General features: G+C 67.3%; 1 protein-coding gene across 1 annotated transcript; it reads left to right on the plus strand.

Annotated features, from left to right (window-relative positions):
* Positions 1 to 1,980: 1,980 nt before the first annotated feature.
* On the plus strand, positions 1,981 to 2,610 carry SOCS3 (suppressor of cytokine signaling 3; the record flags this gene model as incomplete). The annotated part of the gene is made up of 1 exon (XM_082008110.1): positions 1,981 to 2,610. One exon carries the CDS (start codon positions 1,981 to 1,983, stop codon positions 2,608 to 2,610), a length of 630 nt encoding a protein of 209 aa, XP_081864236.1.
* Positions 2,611 to 17,067: the final 14,457 nt, after the last annotated feature.

A 17,067-nucleotide genomic window follows, 5' to 3' on the forward strand; every position in this document is an offset into this window, starting at 1 on the left:
AGACGGCAGAGGCAGCAGCGGCGGCGGCAGCTCCTCCAGGGCAAATTAAACTATCTAAAATAAAATCCACTGACAAAGTCTGGTTTGTTTTCGAGGTTGAAACTGACAATTGCCAAACGAAAATGCAGAGAAACCAGGTGGGGAAGGGGGGCCTGGTCCCCCCTCGGCTTCACTTGCTGCCGGCTCTGCCAGGCCGGGCATGGTTCTCTCCCAGGGCGCTGGCACCATGGCTGCTGGCTCCATGGCTGCTGGCTCTGGCTGCCAGACCCCAGCCAGGGCAAAGGGATGAGGAAATCCCTTCGGGACAGGGCCCTGCCGTGCCCGCACAGGGGGCATCCAGCCAGGGGAAGGAGGTCCCCAGCTCCTTGGCCTTGCAGCGGCTCCCCACCAGCCCAGGCGACTCCGCAGATGGGCGCCTCGGTCCCTGCCCTCTGCCGCGCCGGGTGCCAAAGCACCAACCGCACGGAGCATCCCAGGGCTCCTGGAGCCAGCGCCAGCCCCAGCTGCCGGCCACAGGCACCATTGCAGCCACCGCCGTCACTCGCCACCCTGGTGGGGCATGGCCGGCCGGGAACAGGGCTGCAGGCAGGGTGGCCGTGCTGCTGCTGACCTGGCCGGCTCCCAGGAGGCCCCAAGCACAGCTTCAGGAGAGGATTGGCCCCTTATTGTCCCCAGATCGAGGGGGCTTTTCTTCCCCACAGGTTTCCCGGGAAGGGCTGCCAAGGCTGGCGGCAGCCTGGCACGTTGTACTTGAAATAAAGGCTGGCGGCAGGGGGACACTGGATCTGCTTCCCCGCTGCACGGCTGCAGCCCCTCTCTTCTGTGCCCCACCAGCGAGGCCCAGACCGCCGCGGCAGGGCAAGCCCAAGTCTCTGCCCTGGCTAGGGCCGGGTGCCCCTCGAGCAGAGGCGGGGGGGGGCTTCACAGTGCCCTCCTGGGGCACCGGCATCCCAAGGGCCAGCTACCACCCTTCCCGGGGGCCGCCGCGGGCAGGACTGACGCCCCGGTGAGGGTGTTCCGCGGCCCAGGGGGGCCGCTCTGCGCTCTGCTCGGGGGGGCCACGTCGGCCCCGGGGCTGCCCTCGCCCCCACGACCCGGCTCGGGGAGGCCCGGCCCGGCCGGACCCGGCTCTCCCGGCGGGGCGGGGAGGGAAGGCGGGGGGGCCGCGGCCGGGACTCTCCTCTTCTTAGAAGGAAAGAGCGTGAAGGGGAGCGGGAGGGGGCGGCCGCGCTGCCCGGAATGGGCCGGCGGTGGCTGGCGGCGCGCCGAGGCGGGCCGGGCCGGGCGGGGCGGCGGGAGGGCGCCGGGGAGCGTTACAAGAAGCCGCGCAGTTCCAGGAACCCGAGGGCGGGCTCTGCGCCCGCTATAAGAGGCCTCCCCAGGCGGCCCCGGCAGCTCCGCCGCCGCCCGCCGCCGCGCTCTGGCCCCGCCGCCGCCGCCGCCGCCGCCGAGACCGGCCCCGGCCCCGGCACCCCAGGTACGGCGCTGCCCGCGGCGGGACGGGCCGGGGCCCCGGGAGGGGGAGGCGGACGCCGGTGCTTCCCGAGGGACGGGATAGCCGGGTTCCGGGGATGCCGCCGCTCCCCAGGAGCGGGGTAGCCGGGGATGCCGGTGCCCTCCGGGAGGGAGATAGCTGGGCACCGGGGATGCCGCCGCTCCCCAGGAGCGGGGTAACCGGGGATGCCGGTGACCCCCGGGAGGGAGATAGCCTGGGACCGGGGATGCCGCCGCTCCCCAGGAGCGGGATAGACGGGGATGCCGGTGCCCCGCTCCCTGGCGAGGGGATAGCCGGGTTCGGGGGATGCCGGCGCCCCGCAGGGGAGGGCGGTAGCCTGGGACCGGGGATGCCGGTGCCCCCGGGAAGGGAGAGCCGGGGACCGGCGGTGCGTGGCTCACCACCGTCTCTGCCGCAGGTGATGGTGTAGCAGCCGCTGCTCCCGGCAGCAGCATCCCGAGCGCGCAAAGCTGGCTCCCTGCGCCATGGTCACCCACAGCAAGTTCCCCGCCGCCGGGATGAGCCGCCCCCTCGACACCAGCCTGCGCCTCAAGACGTTCAGCTCCAAGAGCGAGTACCAGCTGGTGGTGAACACCGTGCGCAAGCTGCAGGAGAGCGGCTTCTACTGGAGCACCGTGACGGGCGGCGAGGCCAACCTGCTGCTGAGCGCCGAGCCGGCCGGTACCTTCCTCATCAGGGACAGCTCAGACCAGCGGCACTTCTTCACCCTCAGCGTCAAGACGGAGTCAGGCACCAAGAACCTGCGCATCCAGTGCGAGGGCGGCAGCTTCTCCCTGCAGAGCGACCCTCGCAGCAGCCAGCCCGTGCCCCGCTTTGACTGCGTGCTCAAGCTGGTACATCACTACATGCCACCTGCGCCCTGCGCTGTCCCCGAGCAGCCGGGGGGGGCCCTGCACCCCAAGCGCACCTACTACATCTACTCAGGCGGCGAGAAGATCCCCCTGGTGCTGAGCCGCCCACTCTCCTCCAGCGTCTCCACCCTGCAGCACCTCTGCCGCAAGACCGTCAACGGACACCTGGACTCCTACGAGAAGATGGCTCAGCTGCCGGCTCCCATCAAGGAGTTCCTGGACCAGTACGATGCCCCTCTCTAAGGGGCCAGCAGGGCAAGGTTACACGCTACAAGCACAAGAGCAGGGGACAGGCACAACGCCCCACCAGTGCGGGGACTCACAGAGCACACCAAGCCTCTCCCTCTGGGAAGGAGAGGAGGGGGACTGGGGCGAGCCATGGTGGGCTTGGGGCTGTGGCCAGCACAGCCTGGCACCCTTTGTGCTGGGGGACCCCCGAGGAAGCACGACACCCCTTCTCCACAGGGAAGGAGACTGCTCCAGTTGGACTGTGGATGTTACAGTGCACCCAGCACAAAGACCTCCCTGTCGTGGCCAGGGAGAGCCTGTCGGCAAAGCCCCCATGGGCTCGGGCAGCCAGGATGGCACCCGCAGCATGGGGGGATGTGTGCCCCAACAGCCGCATCCCCACCGCCACAGTGGGACCACACCTGAGGGCATCCTGGCAAGAACCCCCTTCTGCCACCAGAGAAGAGAAAGCACTGGAGTCCAGCTAGTGCCTGATCGCTTTTCCTCGGTTTTAAGGGGAAAGTGTTTTTCGCCTGTACTGTACTTTACCTCTCGCTGCCTCCTTTCCAAGGGTGGAAGCTCCTTTCACACCAGGCCCCAGACTTGGAGGTCGCTGCCTTTTTCCCCTCGTTGCCATTTTCAGGGGGACTAAGCCTTAATATTCTCCCTGCCCCATGGTCTGGGTTACTGCACATCGTTTGGTGACACTGCGCGATAATGGTCCCGGTGATGTGCCACGAAGCCAGAGGGGAAACAGCATGTTGTGACACTGCTGAGAGTCCCGCAGGACTGTATCTGCAAGGAGGACCCCGAGGACCTGGTGCTGCCGCTGGACTGTTACACCTGAGTGTCACACCCCACCTCTGCCCAGCTGCTCCCTGCAGACCCCGGCTACCCTGTTCCGTGGGGACACCGATTCCCGCGGGAGCAAGGCAGGAGGATCCCCTGGAGCATGTCGTCTCGTGAGCGCTTTTCTGTGTCCGCACAGAGAAGCGGTTGGGTTTTTCTGGCTTTTTTAAATTTTTTTTTTTTTTTTTTTAACGAAAGGGATGTTTACAGGCCGACATGAATCACTGTCTTTTATAAAGATTCCATCTTCACCTCCAGCCTCGAGGGCTGAGCAAAACCATGCTTGAAAATTCAACCAAAACAAAACTCAGATGAAACTTTGCACATATTTATATTTATATTCAGAAAGGAAATGTTTCCATAATTTATAATAAAGAGCACTATTTTTTAAGGAAAAAACCCAAAGCTGGTTTGGTTCCTCCCTGCACCCTGAGGCTGCTCAGGCCCCCCGGTGTGACGCACGACCCTCCCCAGCCGCTGCCCTCGCTGCAACACCGGGATGGTGTTTACACCACGTAAGCGCTGGCTTCCTGGAGCCACTCTCCATGCCGGGGTGATCCCGCCGCGGTGACTCACAGCCCGGTGTGCGTAAGCGCTGCCCCAGCGCTCAGGTATGTCTGAGCCCCGTGATGTCGCTCTGCCAGCCGGGCCAAGTGCGAGGCACGGCAGGACAGGACCTGCTCCCAGCTCTAGGCACGTGGTGCAGCTGCAAACTGTCCCTGGACCACAGGACACGGCCGATCGCCCCGGGCACGGAGGAGCTGAGTTGGTGGCCGAGGCCAGCCCGTAGCACAGCCTCGCTCAGCAGCGCTCGTGCCACAACGTGCTGTGCTCTGCAGCGAGTCCATCCTGCCTCCCAGCCTGCCCCTGGCCCAGTGTCAGGAGGGGAAGGTGGAGGCACCATGTGATGGGGTGAAGAGCTGCGGGAACAGGGCACTGAGAGGCGCAGGGTTAGAAAAGGACTTGTGGTGCTTCTGCTGCGAGCACAGCAGGCTCAGGGGAGTGGGGGTTAAGCAGGGGTGTCCTGCTCACCCCCAAGGCACACAGTTAAAAGCTCGGTCCTGTGCAGACCCCCACCTGCCAGACCCCAGCCTGGCCCAGAGCAGATGCCCGAGGAAGGCTATGAGAGGAGGAGGAGGAGGAGGAAGGAGAGGATTTCCCCTGGGGGGTCTCCCAGCCCCCAGCAGTGTCTGGCCCCCTACTCTTGCCTCCCGCGGAGGCACCAGCCATGAGGGGGTGAACCAGGCATGGGAATAAACCTGCAGCTCGGGCTGGCCAGAGGGGAGCGCGATGCCTGGCTGGAGGGCTGCATCCAGGGAGACGTGGGGGAAACTCACGGGAAGTGGGGCCAGCCCCCCACAACCCTGCTGAGCCCCCAGCAGCAAGAAGTAGGCTGTGCCCAGGTGCTTTGTGCTTCACAGCCCCTCCAGTGCCCACACAGCCCCCGCAGCACCCCTAACCCTGCACCGTGGGCATTGTGCTGGGCATCACGCACTGTGCTCCCGCCCAGGGAACCCCAGTCGTTGGGAAGAGGCTGCACATAGGAATCACCCCGGAGCAGAGGGATGGCAAATGTGCCTGCTCGGGCCGCAGGCACGGCACGGTCCCAGCACCTATTTTGGTGCTGCTCCCCGGGGCCGTGGCTCGCGGGCTGCCAGGAAGCACCGTGCAGCCTGCCCGGGCACCCGCCGGAGCTATGTGAGGAATGTCCATGCGCGCGGGTGGCCGCCTGCCAGGCCCTGCCGAGGCACATCCCCGACGTCAGGGCTCCCGGCAGCACCGGTGACTCCCGGCCTCGCGCCAGGGAGCAGGATGGGAGCAGTGCCCCGGGGCAGAGCAGCCCCTGGCCGGACGGGAGCATTGCCCCCGCGGCGCTCACAGCACCTGGGGAGGGAGAGACCTGGAGCATCACAGCTCTTGGGCAGAACAAGGCACAGCAGGGGATGGGGAACCGGGGCCCTGGGGGGGCTTAGCACCCCCAGCTGCCCCAGCAGACTGAAGGGGGTTCACAGCACCCTGTAGTGGGGCAGAGCAGGATAGCTGCCCTCCGGGGAGGGCAGCCAGGCTGCCTGCAGCAGCCCTGCCCAACACCCCCAGCTGGACCCCAGCCCGCCCATCCCTGCGAACAGCCCCGGCTTTGCCGCTTCCCAGAAGGGCCCCGGGTGCCGTTCGGGGGCCTCTTCCCTCCTGCTCAGGCTGTGGCGGTGCTGCAACCCACTGCTGAGTCGAGAGTCCGGGAAGCTCCGCCAGCCCCACGTGTTTCTTGGAATAAACCCAACCTCGCGGCAGCGATGACGCGGTGACCAGCGGGCAAATCCTTGCCAAGGGTTTCACAAACCTCTCGCCTTCTCCAGAAAAGCCCGAGCGGACTTGGCCCCGTGTTTCGTAACCAGCTGATTGAGCATGTCACGGGCAACCAGTTCCCCTCTGCCTTGCGACCGCGACCGGCTGAGCTCACCCCCACGGAGGCTTGCTGGACCGGGAAAGCATTCGCAGCAGTGATGAGACCCTGTCACTGCCTGGCAGTGCTGGGTGCTCGATTGGAAACGGGGCACGAGCGCAGAGGACCAAGAGTGGGGCTGGGACACCGTGGTCCTGTGTCTCCCCCCACCCTCCGTCTCCCGGGGCTGGGCACCACGTGGGTGCAGCGAGGCTGCCCGCCGGGCAGGGGATGCCACAGCTCCGCTCGCCCTGGGGCCCTGGCTCCCACCTGCCTGGCCAGGAGCAGCTGGGCGATGGGCTGGCTTCCCCAGAGGACTCGGGGCAGCCTGAGGACCAGCCGGCAGCAAGCACGCAGGCCGCCACGGCAAGCCAAGCCAGGCAACCCAGCAGCCGAGCAGGCCAGCTGGTCTCCTTGCCGTGCCGCACCAGCCCTGGGATGGGCCAGGCACCGGCACAGGCAGCAGCACAGCACCCTGCCAGGCAGTGGCCCCAGGCCCCGTCCTCGCCGCACTGGACAGGCAGCACACAGCTGGAGGCTGAGCCTGCCTGTGGGCTTTCCTCTGTGCTGGGGCTGAGCTGGAACCAGCAGGGATGGGGCAGGACGGGACAGGACGGGCTAGCCAGCAGCTCTGTGCCACCTGCTCCGAGCACGAACGACCCAGAACTGGTGCAGCTGGTCCGTCCCTGCCCTGCCCGGGGCCCTTCTAGGCGACCGCAGCCCCCTGCACCAACATGCCGTTCCACCAGGCCAGCCTGCGGCACAGGGCTGCGGCGCCCGGCCTGTTCCCGGCTGTCTCGCAGGCGAGGCGACTTCTGGCTCACGCAGCTCTCCAGGCAGCGTGGGAGCCACAGGCTGAAAACCAGCAGAACTCCCTGCAGCCGTAAGCACAGCCTCTTCCCAGCGCACCACCTCCTCCACACCGCGACAGTGGCAATGTGGAGTAGGGCGGGCGCGAACAGGGCCACACGAGAGCCTGTGGGGTGCTGGGGTGCAGGAGGGTGGTTGGGCAGGGTCAGGCCGCTGCCCCGCCGCCCCTGGAATACCCTGCCCTGCCGCAGCCTGGCCTCCCCAGAGGGGCATGGAGCCGCTGCTGACGCTTCCCACCACGCCGCCAGCTCATTACTGGCATGAGAAGGAAGTGTCCGCCGGGATCACCACCTGTGGGGTCAGGGGTGCAGGAAACCTGCTCTGGTGCGTACCAGCATCTGCAGACCCAAAACCAGGAAACGACTGCAGCCTGCGACTGCCGCGGGCAGGCAGCCCCCAGCAGGGCAGGCAGCCATGGGGGCTCAGCTGGGCACCGCAGCGCTGCTGTGGATAGCCCAGCCGCAGGGCGAAGCCTGGCCGGGCACAGCCAGAGGCCATCCCTGGGGAGCCAGACAGATCCACGAGGGCACCCCAGCCTCGCCCCAGCCCCAGCAGCCTGCCCCCGGCCGCCAGTGTGCAGAGAGCAGCCCTGTCCCCTCACGGGAGCAGTGGCCATGCCAGGAGGGGACCCTCCTGCTTGGAGCACTCTTGTCCCAGCTGGGCGGCACCAGTTCCCACCAGGCAGGACGTGCAGGCAGGGCAGGCTGCAGTGCAGGTGCCGGCTCCATGCTGGCCCGTCCGAGGGAGCCCATGGAACAGGCCAGCGGAGAGGCTGGGCACAGCCCACAGCGGGACGGCGGTGGTGCCGCATGGGCTACCCTCGGGCTGTCCCCTGGGCTGGCTGGGCCGTCACCCAAGGGGATGGTCACCCAGCAGCCTCTCCTGTCCTTGCACGTGGGACTCGGCAGCCACTCCAAGGAAGGTGGCAGTAAGCGGCAGCACTGGCGGCCCCCAGGGCGGCAGAGCCAGGCAGGGAGCTTGCTGCAAACACCGCGACCTCACGGCACACCCCTCGCGCACTTCCTCCTGCCTCGGCTCTGCAGCGCCAGGACGTTCCCACATCCACCACCGCGTTTCCCAGTAGGATGCAGGAAAGGGCTGTGCAGCAGCCGGGGACTTACTGTAAATGGCACCACCTGCTCCTTACATGGCAATTCCTCCGCAGGCCAGGGCCACGGAGACAGCTGGGAGCAGGGACTGAGACATCTGCTCCCCGGCATGCTGCCGGGAAGCACAAGCTCAGGCTCTGCAGCACTGCAGCACTGGGGCTGGCACTGGCCACCCCGGCTGTGGGCTCGGGACAGGTGATGGCTCCCAGCGCTGGAGGAGGAGCGGGGCTGCACAGCCCTGCAGCTCGACATCCCTGGGGCCCATGGCAGGAGCCCTCTGGTCCCACGGCACCCCCTTGTCCTGCCCCTCTGCCCCGGGCAGGCGCACACAGCACAGCCCTGCGGTGTGGCACGAGGTCCCTGGCCCCGGCCGGGGCTCAGCTGGCGGTAACCCATCCCATCGCTGGCACAGAGGAGGCAGAGCCGTGGCGGCCAGGGGAGCTGCAGGGGCTGCCCCAAGCCCCTTCATTGCGTGCCTGGCTTGGCCCCTGCTCTTCCTGGTCCAGGTAGGGCTGCAAGCAGGCGGAGAGCATAGGGCGGCAGTGGGACCTCCATGCCCAGGCCAGGGTGTATTTCGGCATGCAGACGAGCCCAGAGGCCTGTGTACATCCCCATGGAAACCCCTCTCTGTTGCCACTTCTCCAGCCAGACCCGCAGTCAGCTCGGAGGGAGCCAGCAGCTGCAGATTCCTCACTCCTTCCATCAGCAGCTCCGCGGGGCTGCGCTGCCCCGGGCCCCCCGCCCAGCAGCCACATCCACCAACTCGCCATTCCCCCTCGCCCGCCGGCTGGGCCGGGGGTCCTGCTGCTGCCCTACCAGCCAGCACCTCCCTGAGCTTTGAGAGACGCAGACCCTTCACCCACCCCACGGGGCCCCGTGAGGGAGCAGCCTCTCCCACAGCCCCACAGCCCCTGCCTGCCCCTGCCCGCCCCAGCGCCTGCTCGGGGCTTGGTCCTGTGCTCTACAACCACCGGCTACGGCACGGCACAGAGCTCTCACTGCTCATGTGGAGGCAGACGTTCCGAGTGGAAACCCCCCCCATGGCACGTTTCCACAGCCCGGGAGGAAGTTTTCATCCCGGCAGCGGCAGCTGGAGCCCACAGACAGTCTTGACATTTTAGAGGAAGGTTTCAAACAAAGCCACGTTGCTGTGGCAATGGCAGCCACAGCCCCCCCGCCCCATCCCGCGGCTGGGGACATGGCCAAGGCGGAGGGAGCAGCAGCCCAGCGCCAGCAGTGCCGGGGCTGCAGGTCAGGCAGGCAGCGCTGGGTCTCACCCTGCAGCCCCAGCCCTGCCTCTGCACTGGGGACCGAGGGTCCTGCTGCCAAGTGCCACCTGCACCGTCCCCAGAAGGGCCGTGCCCGATGTGGGCAGAGAGTGCTAGCACAGGGGTAGGGCCCCGTCCCGTGCCCTCCCTGGGGTCAGCCCTCTCCTGCTCCCCAGTCAGCCTGGGCCCATGCTGCTCTTGCACCTGCATTTGCAGCAAGCAGCGAGGCGCCTGCCGCCGCTGTGGTCACTGCTGGGCATGGGCATGCTGACGGCACGTCACGGGAGGTCCCCATGGGTGCTCCGGGCTGCAGGCTGCCAGCTGCCTTGGGCGTGTTTGCCCAGCACCGCGCAGAGTCCTTGCATGACCCTGGCAGAAAAGCCGTGGGCAGGTGCCAAACCCCAGCCCTGGAGCATCCCTTGGCCTCGGCCCTGGCGCAGGAGCAGGCAGAGGCAATGCTGCACACATGTCTGGGGATGGGGATCCCGGACATGGGACCCTGCATCCACAGGGCTAGTGCTGCTGCTCCCAGTTCAGCCCTGCCCACCTGCCCCCTCCCCACTGTGCATGGTGCCAGGGGACCCAAAGGTCCCTGCACAAAGGCTGTGCCTGTCCCACGGATCCCAGGGCATCCCGGCAGAGAGCAGCTCTAGCCCGCGCCAGGAGGCTGGGGGCTATGGGTGGAGGCAGCGCCGCGCTGGGCGAGGACGGGGCACGCGGCTGGCAGAGGGCACAGCTGGAGCAGATGTTCCCTAGAAGGACCCAAGGGCCCCATCTCAGCATTTAACGAGTGGGAATGGGAGCACTTTACTGTAATTCCAGCAATTACATTGTTCATCCTTGGCAGCCGACACCAGTTGGTGTCCAGTGCCATGGGATCACAATAAGCCACCTGGCACGGAGACTTGGCAGTGTGCCGTGCCACCAGGCAGCTGGCCAAGGCAGGGCAATAAAGGGCTGCAGAGCGAGGCGTGAGGTACGGTAAGGCCCCACCCCGGGTGTTCCTGTCACCAGCATGGTCCTGGTGTGCAGGTGCCAGCCAGGAAGGCCCCGGTGCCTGGGGGTGCCTGCCGAGCCCAGCAGGACTGGGGCTCCCCAGCCCTGCGGCTCCAGGGAGTGGAGCTGCTGCCCAGTGGGATCCAGCAGCCCCTCTGCACCGCAGCAGCCCTTGCGCCCGCGCAGCCTTGCTGGGGTGCTCAGCTGGAGCTGCTGGCAGCAGGACGCTCTGGCCCACAGCGGCGGGGAGCGTTCGGGGCAACAAGGTGCCAGCAGGGCAGAGGGGGCTCGGGGATGGGGTGAGGCTACGCTCAAGGGCCCATCACCCCCAGGGACCCCGGGGACCAAGCGTCCAGCCCGGCAGCACCTCCCTAGCCCCGGCTCACCCATTGCTGCTTCCAGGCAGGCGCTGCCCCCGGGGTCTCCTTCCCTGCATCGCCCGCCCGCCCTGACCCGGCTGCTGCATCCGCTGGGTGGTCCCTGCCGGTGCCCCGGGGCCACACAGGAGCAGGGGACACTTGCCACCCAAGGGATGGGAGTGTGAGCCCTGCTGAGTCATCACTTTGCTGTTCTCGTTTTTCCATGGTGCTGTTGTGCAGTTTGCTGGAAGCCAGCTAAGAGCCATGACTAATCTGTTCTCAAAACAAGCACAAAGAGAGCGGGGAGGTTTGTGCAAACCCCGTGGGGAAGGGGGGCTGAATCACGGCGCGGGGCTGGGGGAGGCGAGCAGCCAGGAGCAGCTGGGAATGCCCAGCCACGGAGCAGCCCTGCAGGCAGCACCTGCATGGGGTGGGCACAGCCCAGGGCTGGGCAGGGGTGGTGGGGACCCCCGACCTTCCGTCCCATCCCCTCCCCATGCGGTGCGACCAAGCCAGGCAGGGCCGGGGTGCAGGCAGCGCGCCGGGGTGGGGTGAAGCAGGCAGGGCAGGCAGGTGTGGGCCATCGGCGCTCGGAAACGCATGTGCAATTGCCAGGGTCGGGCATCCCATGCTGGTCGTTTCTGCCCTGCATGGAAGACACCGGACGGGGAGGCCAGCAAAGGAAGCGCAGGAGTTTGCTCTGGCCAGGATCGGGCATCCATTGATTTGCTGTTATTAAAGCCAGAGCTGCTGTCGGGAACTCTGCAGCCTGGCTGCCCTCACACGAGCTTCCTGGAAAAGGCCGTCCTGCATGCCCTCGCCAGCGGGGGACGGTCCCCCCAAACACCTGGCCACAGCACTGGCCCGCACCACGTTCGGGTGGCAGCCGGGGCAGGGGAGGCCCCTGCGGGGACAGGAGCTGGGGAGTCAGTTCAGAGCTTGGCACCCATCTCCCCGCTGCCCAGCAGCTCTCAGCCCCCCGCCGCCCCCAGTCCTCCTCGGCTCGCCCAGCACCCCCGGCACTGCCGGCGGGGCTCAGCGCAGCCCCGTCACCCCACAGCAGGTGCTGGTGAGGGCACAGTGGCAGTCACTGTCCCTTTTGCCTGCTGGGTTGAAGAGGGTTTACTGGAGAGGCAAAGTCATCTCTTCCAGTGGGGGATGAATCACCCCTGTCAGGAATTCTGCCGGGGGGCTTTTTTGTAAGAGCATGGAATTTCGACACGGCCCAGGGCCGCGGCTGCCGTGCCCTCCCGGCCATGCGGGTCCCTCCTTGCACAACCTCCCGCCGGGGTTCCTGTTCCCAGCCCTGGCCTCGCAGCCGCAGCAGCTGCCACGGGGTGCCGGCACAGGCACCCCGGCAGGGAGGGTCCCTGCCCACAGCGAGGAGCAGGGCCCGGGGAGCCACCAGAGCCAGCAAGGGGGCCAGGAAGAGCCCGGGTCCCCAGCGTGGCACAGGTGCCCCCACTCACAGAGTTGTGCACCCCAGTGCCCCGCACGGCTGCCCCAGCCATAAGTGTGTCCCCACGGGACCCTGCCTGTGCTCAGCACCGTGCGGCTGCGGCTGCTGGCAGGCTGTCACCGTGGCGGTCGGCTGTGGTTTGGAGCCCCCAGCTGCACTCGCACCCACAAGCAGGTGCCGACAGAGGGGAAGTGGTGGGTTCCAGCTGCGGCAGGCACACCGTTTCAGCAGCAGCATCTTCCCCCTGCGCCAGCCGGGCACATCCCACCCCCCATCGGTGCTGGCAGCACCCCAGATTGACACGAGGGGAGGAGTGGGCGATGCCGGTCGGGCAGAGGCATGCGGCCGCAGACGGAGGGGCAGCTCCTGGCAGACACCTGCCGGCTGCCCCCCTGCCGTCCTGGTGCCCTTCTGCTGCAGGGTCACTGCAGGGGGACGCTGCTGACCTGGGGGACTCCACCGGCCTGGGGGCTGCCCCGGCATGGGCTGCTGCAGCCCCAGGCCCAGGCTACAGCTGGAGGGGAGATGGGGAAGAGGCTGGGGGCTGGGACTTTCCCGGCAGCCAGCAGTGACCCCACAGGAGCCCAGCCGTTCGGCAGGGCCGTGCCAGGGCTGGGGTTTCTCTCAGTTTCCACACGCTGCAGAAACCTTCTTTCAAAGTGAGAGCAGAGGGGTTTCTCGATAAGGGGGGAAGCATGCTCAGAGCAGGAACTGAAACGTCATCTTTGAGACTGGCGGCTCTTCCCCAAGCCAGTCGCCCAGCACAACCTCGCTGCTCTCCCGGCAGCTTTGCAGTAGAGGGGGCTGCCAGAGCAGGGGCTGCCCCTGCCCCACGCCCAGCACAGCCTTCCAGGACCCGTTGGCAGCTCCGGCTGTGTGCACAGCATGGCCCCGCTCTCTCCAGCATCCAGCTGCAGCCCCCGCCTGCACAGGCTCATCCCACGTTCCCCCGTGACAGCCTCAGCCCCACTGAGCCCAGCCCCGCAGCCCCCTCCTTTGCTCAAAGCCTCTGCCATTACCCCTGGGGGGCTCTGCCTTGGGCTCTGCCGGCATGCTGGGGCCTGCCCTGGAGGCCGGAGCAGGGGGACACAATGGTCAGCACATCGGAGGAGTGAGTGGGCTCAGACAAAGCCACCGGGCAGATGAAGCTGGCAGGAGCCCCTGCAAGTGAAAGTGAGCCGCAGCCCAGGCTGCAGCCGCAGCCGCTATGCTGCGGTGAGCATGGCATGGGGGGGACAGGCTGTGCCGGTTCCCCAAACCGTCCCACAGGTGAGGAGAGCGAACAGCCTGGCTGCCCACGGCCCCACAGGGCCCATGCTGGCGAGGCGAGTGCATCACTGTGGGAAAGCAGAGATAACAGGTCCCGCTTCCTGGCGCCTCCTTTCCTGGACACAGGGCAGCCGGAAGCAAAATGCCTGAGAGCCCGTTCTCAGGAGGCCCTTCTCGATGCAAATCTGCTCCATGCCCCACTCCAGGCATCCCAGCGAGGCTCCTGGCCAGGCACGGCCCCACACAGCCAGCGTCCCCAGTGGGGAAGGGACGGCCGCTCCGGGCAGGGCAGCCCAGCGCTACGTGGGAGTCACAGGACTCGCAGCCTTTGCAGCCTCCCTGCGCCAGCGGCAGCCGGGCACATCTGCTGCAGGCAGCTTCGGTGCAAAGGGCCCACGTGCAGGCCCTGCCACCATGGCGCTGCTTCCCGGCAGGGGCCAGCCCCCGCGCAGCAGCCACCAGCCACAGCTGCAGCCATGCTTCCCGGAGGGCTGGGTAATTTGCCTGCCCTGCTTTACATGCCTGAGCCTGCTCTGGGGGCAGGGGGACGCAGGGTGTGCGGCATGCCCGGTGCAGGGGGCACAGCCATGGCCCCCATCCCAAGGCAGAGCAGGCAGGGGGGCAAAGCTGCCCCTGCCCCAGCACGCTGAGCACCCAGCAGCCTCTCTGGGTCTGGGAGAAGGGAGGTAGGGGATGTGGGGAAGGATCTGGAAACAGCACAACCTCAGCTGTGGGAAGCTGCTTTATTTTGCTTTACACTTTCTGCCATTCCTGGAAACAAAGAGCTGGAGGGGCCACTCTGACCTGCCTGCTGGGAAGCAGCCATGGCCCCCTCGGCCCCCTCACACCCCCCCTCCACCCTGCCAGGATTCTCCGCACTCAGAGGCTGCCTGCAGCTCCTCGAGGAGCTGCTCCTTGCTCTGAGGGGCTCCCATGGCCCCCACGGGGCTGCAGCTGCTGAATCCAGCCTGCCCCCGAGCCCAGCAGCAGCTCATCCAGCCGCCCTGAAACCAGGAGGACATTCATGCCTCGGTGTCACAAAGCAACCCCAGCCCTGCAGGCTTCAGTCCAGCGCACAGAGGCTGAGCAGCTCCATCCCAGCCCCGAGCCGCCTGCGGGCTGCGGTCCCTGCGCACCGCAGGCTGAGCAGCTCCATCCCAGCAAGTCCCATGCATTAGCACCAGGTTGATTTATAGAAATCCGATGGCTGGGGCTGCCAGTGCCTCCTGCCAAACCTCATTAACGGCTGGCCTGGGAGCAAGGCAAACAGCTCGTGCAGCAACAAGGAAATCCTTGTTTAAGCATTTCTGGCCATGCAGGGCCCTTCCCCTCACACCCAGGGAAGGAGAAGGAGGAGAAGGTGCAGGCCACAAGCCCCAAGCTGGCACCACCTTGACAGCCACGAGGAAGGAGACATAAGGGGACATAGTGGGGTCTGCACAGGAAAGGGAGCCCCCAGTACGGGCTGTGAGCTGGGAGGGAGTGGGAAGCCACAGGGGCAGGGTGGGGGGCAGAGGGCTCCCACACTGCAGCACTGGGGTCTGCCCTCCTTGCACCACCACAGCAGCACTAGTAACTGATAGGAACATGGGGACACCAGGGTGTCAGCTATGGGTGACCAAGGGCTGGCTCAGAAGGGCAGCACGGCTCAGCTGACAGCTCCAGGCAGCCGAGGGGCTTCATGGCTCACTCCCGCCCGCCTGCCCAGGGCCACCAGCCAGCCCCCCATTGCCATGCCTTGCCATGCCATGAGGCAGAGCTTTGCCAGGGATGGGTGGGACTGTCCCAGAGGGATTTGCCAGTCCACCCTGTGCAGAGCAGCCTGGAAGGAGCTTCTGCGTGGGGCTGGGGCAGGATCCTGACCACCCCTTGGTGCCCCCTGCTCCTAACCACACTGGGTTCCCCACATAAAGCACCGGCTGTGGGTGCAGTGAGCTCCAGGCACGCAGGGCTGCTGGGAGGTGGTGGGAGCTGGCACCAGCATGCCTGCCCCATGGCGAGCATGGGGGACCAGCATGGCTGGCCTGTGGACCTGGCACCGATGAGGTCTGGAGCAGCCTCAGCGACCTGCATCTGCCTGCCCCACGTGTGGCTCAGGATCTATTTCATCATCTGGAGAAAAGCATTTACTGCCAATAAACGGGCTAATTAATTCTCCTCAAAGACCTCTCAATTATTCATCTCAGGCCACAGAGAAAACAATTACAGCACTTACCTCAGCCCTGGCTCGGCCAGTGCAGCAGCCAGTGCGGGGCCAGAGCTGGCGGCAGGCAGGGCACGGCCAGGGACAGCCCGGCACAGCTCCCAGCACAGCGCCCCAGCCCCCTGTGCCTGGCCAGCCCTGCCTCTGCCCACCCGGCAAGGGCAGCCCCGCAGAGTTCTGGGGAAGGGCTGCTGAGCCAGCACAGCCACCCAGTCCAGAGCAGTTGCCAGCAGCTTTCCCAGGGTGCCCTCGAGAGCAGCTCCCAGCACCAGGGCTCAGGAGCGAGGGGACCTACCCGTCCCCCTGCACTGCTCCTTGCCACAGGGTGCATCCCATGGGTCTAACCCCAATCTGTCCAAGCGCAGCCAAAGCTGCTGCATCCCATCCACCGGGAACATGGCAGTGGTTTGCTCCCTCCTGGCCACCCACCTGCAGTGGTCTCCTTTCCCCCTCCTCATCGAGCAGCCCAGCTGCCCTCCACCACCTCCACCCAGGGAGACACACGTCTGAGCCGTGGCCGGGCCCAGCCGTAGGTGCCCGCTGCGAGCAGGGCCTCAGGCTGCATGCCCTACGAGCTGGCTCCCAGCCCCAACACTTCTGCTCAGCCGGGGACAGGCAGGACCCCGTCCTGCCTGGGGACCCAAGCCCCTGGATGCCCCTCTGCCCTGCAGCCCCAGGGGCCAGGACATGGTGGGGTCCCCCTTGGAGAGAGGTTTTCTTCCCAGACAGCTCTCCGGCTCCTTGGCCCTTGGGATGCTCCTTCTGCCCCACAGCAGGGTTGAGTCCCTCCTTCCTCCGCGTCAGCTGCACCTTGAGAAGGAAACCCCGCTGCACCGCTGGCACTGTAAGCTTGGGGGTCCCTTCCTGCGGCACAGCCGGACCGAATCCCTGGGCAGGATGCGGCCTCCCGGAGCCGGGGCCGTGTCAGCTCTCTCCCACCCCCGCCCCCCGTGCACGGCGGGTCAGGCTGCACTAGCGCTGCCATCCGGCCGCCCCCCAGCACCCCCGGCCCCCCGGGGAGCGGGGACATTGCTGACCCGGAGCGGGCGGCCAGAGCCCCCTGAGCGGCCCCGCGGGGCGCCCGGCCCCGGGCTCGGAGCCACCGGCCGGGGCAGCGCGGGGGACCCCGGGCGGCCGCGGGGCCGGGCCGGCAAGGGTTAATGGCGGCCCGCGCCCCCCCGGCGGCCGAGGGGCGGGCCTGTCGGGAAGCCGGGATTTCTGCGGTGGTTTTACTGGAAAAGTTGTTGCCGGCGGAGGGAGGGGTCACCCGAGCAGCCCCGGCAGGTTGGGGACGGGGGGCCCGGCCGGCACCGCACCTCCCCTCCGCTCCCGGGGGCCGGGCCGGCCGTAGCCCCGGGGGCCGGCAGCATCTGCCGGGCTCCGTCTCCGGGCTCCGGCCCGCTCCGCGCGGGCTCTGCACGGCTCTTCCCCGGCTGCCGGCCAGAGGCCTCCCCGGCACCCCCGGAGCAGCCGCTGCCCGCAGCTCCCGCGAGAGGGGCAAGGCCAGCCCTGGCTAGCCCAAGGACCCGGGCTGCCAGCTGCGGCCTCCCATGGGCTCTGCCCACCATGTCCCATGCCAGCGCCCCATGGGGCAGAACTGGCCCTGGATGACATCGACGGCAGTCGCAGGCAAACCGGGTCGGGGGGGTG

Source organism: Phaethon aethereus (genome assembly GCF_964289735.1).
Source record: "Phaethon aethereus genome assembly, chromosome: 18".
In the NCBI taxonomy this organism is placed as follows: domain Eukaryota; kingdom Metazoa; phylum Chordata; class Aves; order Phaethontiformes; family Phaethontidae; genus Phaethon; species Phaethon aethereus.